This window comes from Carassius gibelio, chromosome A7 (assembly GCF_023724105.1).
Source record: "Carassius gibelio isolate Cgi1373 ecotype wild population from Czech Republic chromosome A7, carGib1.2-hapl.c, whole genome shotgun sequence".
NCBI lineage: Eukaryota > Metazoa > Chordata > Actinopteri > Cypriniformes > Cyprinidae > Carassius > Carassius gibelio.
Genome location: NC_068377.1, coordinates 32,675,225 through 32,684,648, shown reverse-complemented (window position 1 = coordinate 32,684,648; position 9,424 = coordinate 32,675,225). Strand labels below are relative to the sequence as shown.

Sequence of the window (9,424 nt, the reverse complement as noted above, 5' to 3'; positions counted from 1 at the left end):
AAAATATTTTCTATAAAAAACATTAATGCCCTGGCAATGACAGATAGCTTGTTTTATATTAAATTTAATTAAATTAATGTTAGAATTTAAGATTTACAATAAATATTTTAACATCTACTATGTAAAATGAATACTACTGTAAAAAGCCACCTTATTTGTTTAAAAGAGTTTGCAAACCAAATGTGACCCTGGAAATTTATACATCATCTGAAATCTGAATAAATAAGCTTTCCATTGATGTATGAATGTTTTGTTAGGATCAGACTAACAATATTTGGCCGAGATACAACTATTTGAAAATCTGGAATCTGTTGGAGCAGAAAAACTTCTAAATATTGAGAAATGTGAGAAACAAATGTTATTGCTCTTTTGTTCATATAACAGAACAATACACTACTTTTGAATGCATTATAAAAAAAATGTTTGCATAACAATGTGATTAATTGTGATTAATAGCAGACAACTGTGCGATTAATTGCAATTTTACATTTTTAAATAATATCGTTGCCCAGCACTAATATTTATAATATATACAGTACAGACCAAAAGTTTGGACACACCTTCTCATTCAAAGAGTTTTCTTTATTTTCATGACTATGAAATTTGAAGGCACACTGAAGGCATCAAGGGCTATTTGAGCAAGAAGGAGAGTGATGGGGTGCTGCGCCAGATGACCTGGCCTCCACAGTCACCAGACCTGAACCCAATCCAGATGGTTTAGGGGTGAGCTGGACCGCAGACAGAAGGCAAAAGGGCCAACAAGTGCTAAGCATCTCTCGGGGAACTCCTTCAAGACTGTTGGAAGACCATTTCAGGTGACTACCTCTTGAAGCTCATCAAGAGAATGCCAAGAGTGTGCAAAGCAGTAATCAAAGCTTAAGGTGGCTACTTTGAAGAACCTACAATATGACATATTTTCAGTTTTTTGTTATGTATATAATTCCACATGTGTTAATTCATAGTTTTGATGCCTTCAGTGTGACTCTACAATTTTCATCATGAAAATAAAGAAAACTCTTTGAATGAGAAGGTGTGTCCAAACATTTGGTCTGTACTGTATATAATAAGACTTTTTAATTATTGTTTGTCGTGTGTTGTGTGTGTGAATGTTATGTACTACTGCAGCTGAGTCAAAAACAAATTTCCTGAAAAGGACAATGAAGTACACTCTAACTCTAATTAACAAACAAATGAACAATACATTTATTACAATATTTTTCATCTTTGTTAATGTTAATGAAAATACAGTCGTTCATTGTTAGTATATTAATTCACAGTGTATTAACTAATGTCAGTGTTAACAAGCACAGGTTTAGAATTTTTATAATGCTTTGGTAATTGTTGAAATTAACATTAAGATTAATAAATGCTGTAGAAGTATTGTTCATGCTTAGTTCATGTTAACTAAATTAGTTAACTAATGTAAACTAATGAACCTTACTGTAAAATGTAAAAAAAAAGAAGAAGAAGAATTATGTGACAAACTAAACTGCATAATTTTATAATAATGCATATAATATAGCAACAATTATTTATTCCATTTTATTTCTTTCCCCTCTAGATGATTTAACCTGTTTGGAGCAGATGTGAAAAAAATGATTCAGCATTTTTTTATACTAATGCTTTACCTTTTAAAGTGTAAGTTTCTATTTTTTATTCTGTTAATTTCAGACCCACACTTAGACTAAATGAGCTAAAACAAAAAAAGTGTATAGACATCATACTTGTTTTCAGTGTGTTTGAACAAATTTGTACAGTAGGCAATGCTAACTGCTCTCTTATTACATTTCTAGGCAGCTCAGATAATGGAAACATCGTGACTCAGAATCATCTGAAGATAGTTCAAGCTGGAGACAGTGTTAACTTCACCTGTATTTTTACAAAACAGTCAAGAAGCACTGTTGCTTGGGTCAGACAAAGAGCTGGAGAGAAACCCCTTTTAATCACTTCATCATATCAAGCTTTACCTGCCGTTATTGAAAATGACTTTGAAAAACATAATCGCTTTTTTGTAACAAAAGATGCTGGCAGTATTAATCTAAGCATCACAAATGTAGAAGAATCAGACACTGCAACGTACTATTATGTTAAATATGTATACAAGTTCACATTTGGGCAAGGCACAGATCTCATTGTTAAAGGTAAACAGAATGTTTTCTTAAATTTGACTGTGGTACATGTACTGTAGCACATTGTGTCTGGTCAAATTACAATCATGTCGTAGTTGTTTATTGTGTTTTTAGGCAGACACCTGAACATGCAGTCTGACCATCAGACAGCTGTGATAGATCCAGTGCATCCAGAAGACTCTGCAGTGGGACTTCAGTGCACTGTCCTCACTCAGAGCTGTGCAGGAGAACACAACGTCTACTGGTTCAGACGTGAATCTGGAGAATCTCCTCCAGGAATGATATTCACTCAGGAGCGCAGGAACGCCCAATGTGAGAGGAGCTCTGATGTGAACTCTACTGCACACAAATGTATCTACAGCCTGCCCAAGAGAAACCTCAATCACTCTGATGCTGGGATTTACTACTGCGCTGTGGCTGCATGTGGACAGATACAGTTTGGAGATGCAAGAAAACATGATTTGCCTGGGCCAGGTATCCATTAATTTTACTAAATAAATAATAACAATAATAATCGTGGGCTCATGATGTTGCTGCATAATTAATATCTTTGAAAAATGATGTTGTCTTTTTCATATCTAAAGATAAACCATGGAGCACAATTACCCTAGTTTTAGCATCTGCAAACTGTTTATCTGTGATTGTGATCATAATTCTGGGTTCACAGTTGCAAAGGCACCGGCAAAAAGGTAAGATGTACATGCTTTATCACCCTTCAAGTCATAATAGTAAAATCAATATCAGTTTCAGGGCAGTTGTAACATTTTATTCTTATTGTTCATTCAAGATGGAATCCCCTACATTGTGCTGGATAAATCAATGGTAAGCCCATATTCTTGCTCTCAGAGCTTAATGTTAAGTATGCTTTATGCCAATATATATATATATATAAAAAGTGGAAATGCTTAAATACTGCATTAAATTAGTTTTTCCCATTTATATTTTAATTAGTCAGTATGTCCATAATCATGATATTGAAACAATGTCTCATTGTTAACTTTGGTTCTGTTTCAGGCTGATGTCACCACTACTGTAAATTATACAGTGTTTCACAAACGTCTTTAACATTTAGAAGACTTGAAATAAAAATAAAAAACTGGTTATGAAATGTGAGACATGTGAAATTTGACTTCTATATCTATATCTATCTCCTATTATACATCATCTATATTTGAATAATATATATATATATATATATGCTCTGTGTTTGCTCCTCTGACTAGGATTCTGATTTTCCATTGCTTTACTTACAGCTTTATTCATGAATTTTCTTTCCTGAGAAAAGGGCAGAAAGGTAACAGAGCAAAACTGAATCCAAAGTTTTTGTAACATGCCTTCATCTGGTCAGATTTGAACAGATGTATCGACAACACATCCATTTGTTTGTTTTTTAAATAGAAAAAGACTTTGTTATATTCACATTTTAAATTGATCATGACTATATACTGTATATATATACTGTAAGTTATAAATGTAAAAAAAAAAGTGCTTTTAACTGAAATATTAATGTTTTGTGCTTTATATAAATATATATATATATATATATGAAGAGTTCAGATGCAAAAGCCTCTAAGAGCCATCTGAAATTTTCATCTAAAATTAGGATTTTTATCAGGCTCCTATATTTATGTTCAGTTATTTCACTTTAATAGTCTGGAAAAGGACCTGCACATTGCAATTAAAGTAAAATGACTCAACTTAAGCATAGGAGCTTGATAAAAATCAGATGGCTCTTAGAGGCTTTTGCATCTGAATTCTTCATATATATATACCATGAGGAGTAATATTTTCTATACATCAAGGATTGAATACGCAAGTATTTAGGATTTTTGGATTGAACATTACAGAGAAACATTTAACCCTGATTTAACTAATTCAATCTTGGGCAACTATAGACTCGTGGGTTTGCTGATTTGTGCTCCTAGAATGGATTTTTTTTATAAATAGCTGTTTTTTTCCATATCATTAATAAAAACATTAATATGAAACTGGCATGCACTGACTCACCTTTAATAGCCAGATGTGTGCCATTTCCAAATGTAATGATATTAGAGACAGAGAAAGCACAGTAGTAAGTGCCACAATCTGACTCTACAGTGTTCACAATTCTCAGATTAAAACTACCAGTCCCTCTTAACACATCAAAATGATTGCTGTCAAATACATTGTGGAATTGGCTTTCTGATGAATGGAGAACAGAGGAAGCAATGAGACGTGCCATACTTAATTGTTTCGTTGTTAAAACGCAGGACAAAACCACAGGATCTCCTTCATGAACTGATACAACTGGGTCCAATACAACGGCCCCACCTCCACTGTAAAAGAATTAACACTGTAGGTCAATTAAAACAACAAAAAGCAATGATCTGAAACAATGACATCAGAACAATTTTGAATGGAATTGATGAACACATATAATTTGAATTATTGAAATGTACACACTCACACACTTCAGTTAAGAGTAAGACCATCACACAAAGTTGTTTCTCCATTTTCTTCTTCAGGCGGAGACAATCATCAAGTTACAACCCAGTCTCATAAGGTTGTATAACATACACCTTGAAGTAGGGCACTGTCACATGATTCTGTTCACCTATCAGCCATTTCCTGGGCGTGACACAGTTCTTTATTCACCACACTTGCAACCACAGATTACAGTCATGCACTATGCTAAAATACAAACAAACGTGCTATATGCATTATTTTCTGGAAATGTATTTTGTTTATCAAGACAAATTCAAAGGTACAGTGGCTATGTAAGCATTTTGCATGTACCGCTAAATTAATTTTCATACACAAGCTTCAGTTTCCTTAGCCATTAAAGATGTAATTAATGATTCAATGTCAAATTATTCCTTTGTGTGATTTCGATATGATGTAAAGATGTTATCTGTTAATGTCAGCGCTATTTTTGGAGAGTTCCTAGAAGTTGTCCTTTAGCATATCTTGTGTTATATCAAATCTAATGGCCTCATTTATTTACCACATAGCCACTGTGTTCACCCCTATTTTCTCAAATGTATGTATTGGATACTAAATTATCTGAATGAGACTTTATTGATCTCTGACTATACATCAAATCTGGCATTGATTATAAACTAGATAGATACTAGCAAACCTATAAATGTTACTAAGTTCATGTGGGCCCTTTGCACTTATAGTCTCTGCTACCACCTTGTGGTTTTTGGAAGTTAGCTCATGATCAGTTAGTTTAGATCTGTTTATTTAGATCAATTACTTTTCTCATTTTGAAAGTTACTCAAGACTCATGAAACAGACACTTAATCTGAACAAGCATCTATGCATTGAGAAGGTAATGTCAGTTTTATTTTTTTTATTTGTTGACTCAGTATAGTTTGCTTGTTTGTATTAATTATTGATTGTGCAACACAACATTTTTTTGTGTGAGACTTCTAAAAGGACATGTTTTCATTAAAATCATATAAATATAATGGCAGTGATGAACAAGGGTTTTTTTCATCTTCAAATACTTCTTATATACAGCAATGGTGAAATACTGCAATATATTAGCAAAATATTGTACTATTATATCATTATTTCAATGTCTTTTAACATTCATTGATTCATATAGTGATGTATTGGGGAAAATGTGTTGAAGGCTGAGAAAAGTGTTTTTGTGGCGTTACTGTTGCCACAGTAATTTGTGAGAAAATGAAATTAAAAGACTGTTGTACTATATCTTTATTTTCTAAGGCATATTTATTCACCTTTTTTTGTCTATATGGCCTCACACACATACAAACATATGTACAAAATTAAATATGTACAAAAATAAATGGTTTCTGGAGAATAGCAGGTCATTGGAAAGTCAGAGCAGATCATATAACATTTTTTTTTACAAATATTTATGATGACATTCTCTGTACATTGTTTAGTGTGCTTTTGCAGTTTTATGTCGCTATACTAGTGGCAGAAAATCTAAATAAAATAGATTTTCTTAAGTACCAATAATTATATTTGTATAATTTTTTTATATATATATATATATATATATATATATATATATATATATATATATATATATATATATATATATATATATATATATATATATATATAATTTAAAAATCTTTCAGCTTTGCTGTTGACATGCTAAACCAGAATACAGTGTGTCCTCAGGACGGCTCTCTCTCTTCACTCTCACTGAACTCATTTGCACAGTACTGTAAGTAATCTCCATGTTCTAAAATAAAAAAATAAAATAAAAAAACATTACAATAGTCAGATTACATATTACAGTCATATTTTGTCATATTACACATTATAGATGCTTTATCAAAGGCCTTATCAATGGTTTCTTTTTCTTTTTTTTTTATAATTACCTTATTTATTAACCCATCATCCTCATTAGTAGTCTGTATCTGTTGAGATTTTCTCCCTGTTTTGAATAGAGATTTAACAGTTTGTGAATTCAATTTTAAAAGAAAGAATAGTCATCGCTCACATATGGCCAAAAAAGAAAATTCAAATATTACAGAATAGTTGATTAAGAAATTTACTATTACAGTACATTTCTAATACACTATTTATAAGGCAATTTTTTACAATATAGAATAATAATATAAATTAGGCTCTTTAATAGAAGACTGTATAAATTCATATAAATGCTTACCATTTTTCCTCATGCAACAAAGTAGAATGTTGATGGTAAAACTTATTGCCAACAGTGCTGCAAGGCCGATTTGAATGAATAATAGTATGTTCTGACTCTCAAAGTTGTCTAAAGCAATAAATAAATAAATCACACAGGTATTTTGGAAAAGTTAAAATAAAACAAAATAAAATATCAAAAATATATTTTAAAAATCACGTTTTTCTCACATTGTCAATATTATGTTCAAAAAGTGACCTGAAATAATATTACATATATTACACAATTAAATAAATTTCCAAATATAAGTAGTAAAGATAATAAAATGCTCACACTTACCAGGACTGTGTTTAGAAACATTTCCGAATAAAATCTCCCCACATGTGGCCAGTGCACAGAAAGTTCCCGTTTGTGAGGAACTGAACATTTTCCTTGGGAGGTTGTACATGCAGGTCGGTGAAAGACAGTCAGCTTCAGATCTGCCCACACATCCATCACTTGTGTTTCCATGAACATAAATAGATCCTGGAGGAGATTCTCCTGATCCGTGTTTGAACCAGTAGAGACGATTTTCACTTTCACTTTCATTTCCATGTCTTTCTAACTCATTTTGGATTGAACATTGCAGAGGAACATTTATCCCTGACTTAACTAATTCAATCTTGGGCAGCTTTAGACTCGTGGGTTTGCTGATTTGTGCTCCTAGAATGGATGATGTTTTGTATAAACAACAGTTTTTTCCCCATTTATCATAATAAAATCATTAATTTGTAACAGGCATACACTAACTCACCTTTAATAGCCAGATGTGTGCCATTTCCAAATGTAATGATATTAGAGAAAGAGAAAGCACAGTAGTACGTGCCACAATCTGATTGTACAGTGTTCACAATTCTCAGATTAAAACTACCCTTCCCTCTTAACACATTAAAATGACTGCTGTTAAATTGATTGTGAAATTGGCTTTCTGATGAATGGAGAACAGAGGAAGCAATGAGACGTGGTTCTTCTCCAGTGACTTGCTTGTACCACAGTGCCATACTTAATTGTTTCGTTGTTAAAAGGCAGGACAAAACCACAGGTTCTCCTTCATGAACTGATACAACTGGGTCCAGTTGTAAAATGTCTCCATATATTATAACTGTTAATAGATTACAAATATAATTTGTAACATTTTGATGATCTTTAGAAAAGCTTTAGCCTTGTTTGTTAAATTTATATGAATATTATTGAAATGGCACTTACAGAATTCATATAAGAGGAAGATCGTCACACAAAGTTGTCTGTCCATTTTATCGTCATCCAGATCATTCTGTGCTCAGGCTCAAAAAAAAAAAGTAGCTCACATAGGGTAAACTGTTCCATACACTTAAGATACCTTAAGATGACATGATTCTGTTCGTCAGCAAATCATCGCCCATTTCCTGAACTTGACACAGTTTTATGTGCAGAGCTTTCAACCCACACATTAAATCGATTAAGAAGACAAAAATGGAAATCCATTTAAAATATTAATTGTAGGATATTCATATATCATTTCCCTTTTTTCAAGAAAAGTGCATTTTATTTTATCAAACAAAAATTATGGTAAAACATGAATTTACATACTGTACAAACTACATGGACAAATAAAGTTAAATTGGGAGAGATTTAACTATCATCCTCTAACAAATGTTTATTATTATTTTTTTTTATTAGTAGTTTGATTCAGGCCAAATGTAAATAAAAATGCACTGCAACCTTTGACACAGAAAATCCCTGTCCATGGTCCTGAAATTACACAACACTTGGATGTCGTGCAGATTTGTTAGCATAAAAAGCATTATCATATTTTGATGCACCATAAATAGGGTTATAATAAATAAATGCAACATGATATCATTATATAGTACATGACATTACTTATGATCAACTTTGATTAGCTTTCATTAATGGGCCAGTGTTGATACATCCTTTATCACCTCTTCATTATGCAATAGAACTAATCACCAATAAACATAATTTGTATATTTGTAAATACAGTATATGACATTTTTATGTTTTTAAATATTGAATGGGTCTGTGGTTTGAATCTATCTTATTACTTAACTTAGCTTTTGATAAATAAAGCTCCTGCACCTCAACTTAAAGGTGAAGTGTGTGCAGTTTTCAGTGCGTTTTTCAGTGTTAAAGGACTTTTTAAAATACTTGCTACATAATAAATATGTTAAAGTCTTTTATTACAGTTCATACTGAGACAACTTTACATAATGTCAACTTTAAGTAACATTAACTATTAGTAGGTAATTTTGAAACACCGTGGCTCTGTGGTGCTATCTAAACGTTGGCTTATCCGATTGTGTGAGTTTGAGGTTGGACCTCTTTGCCTGAACATGAAACCTTATGACATTATTATTATTTTCAATTTTATTTGTGTATTACATATTATACTTTGTCTTTTAATTTAAAATTCAAATTTAAATTAAAACCTTTTACGCACGCATTTTTCTGTATTTCATGTCTATTTTTGTCCTGCCATAGACAGACAAATCACACTAAGACAGGAGCATTTTGATCTGAACTATAATTTACACAAACAATAAACTGATAAACATGCACATCAGAAGTTAAGGTTCAACATGAGTTTGCATGAGCAAGTTAAACTGTACTTTTAAAAACTGTAAACCTTTGTTCAAACAGAGCA

The 9,424-nt window shown here is 31.9% G+C and overlaps 2 protein-coding genes across 2 annotated transcripts; one reads left to right on the top strand and one right to left on the bottom strand.

Annotated features, from left to right (window-relative positions):
* The first annotated feature begins 1,565 nt into the window (after nt 1-1,565).
* LOC128017299 (uncharacterized) lies at nt 1,566-3,250 on the top strand. Its single transcript, XM_052602616.1, has 6 exons — nt 1,566-1,638; nt 1,794-2,141; nt 2,244-2,603; nt 2,714-2,818; nt 2,917-2,951; nt 3,144-3,250. Exons 1-6 carry the CDS (start codon nt 1,596-1,598, stop codon nt 3,192-3,194), a joined length of 942 nt encoding a protein of 313 aa, XP_052458576.1. The 5' UTR covers nt 1,566-1,595; the 3' UTR covers nt 3,195-3,250.
* Nucleotides 3,251-6,212: 2,962 nt separating this feature from the next.
* LOC128016345 (uncharacterized) lies at nt 6,213-8,050 on the bottom strand. Its single transcript, XM_052600828.1, has 6 exons — nt 7,987-8,050; nt 7,535-7,882; nt 7,081-7,443; nt 6,763-6,870; nt 6,473-6,528; nt 6,213-6,333 (listed from the first exon to the last, which is right to left on the bottom strand). The coding sequence occupies exons 1-6, from the start codon at nt 8,030-8,032 to the stop codon at nt 6,223-6,225; spliced, it is 1,032 nt and encodes a 343-aa protein (XP_052456788.1). The 5' UTR covers nt 8,033-8,050; the 3' UTR covers nt 6,213-6,222.
* Between the last annotated feature and the right edge of the window lie 1,374 nt (nt 8,051-9,424).

Excerpts from the sequence above, each read along its gene's own strand:
- LOC128017299 (XM_052602616.1), top strand. The coding sequence starts at position 1,596 with ATGATTCAGCATTTTTTTATACTAATGCTTTACCTTTTAAAGT. Across the intron at positions 1,639-1,793 it reads AATGCTTTACCTTTTAAAGT|GCAGCTCAGATAATGGAAAC; the intron begins GTAAGTTTCTAT and ends TTACATTTCTAG. Across the intron at positions 2,952-3,143 it reads TTGTGCTGGATAAATCAATG|GCTGATGTCACCACTACTGT; the intron begins GTAAGCCCATAT and ends GTTCTGTTTCAG.
- LOC128016345 (XM_052600828.1), bottom strand. The coding sequence starts at position 8,032 with ATGGACAGACAACTTTGTGTGACGATCTTCCTCTTATATGAATTCT. Across the intron at positions 7,444-7,534 it reads CACACATCTGGCTATTAAAG|GAGCACAAATCAGCAAACCC; the intron begins GTGAGTTAGTGT and ends CATCCATTCTAG. Across the intron at positions 6,529-6,762 it reads TTGTTGCATGAGGAAAAATG|GGAGAAAATCTCAACAGATA; the intron begins GTAAGCATTTAT and ends TATTCAAAACAG.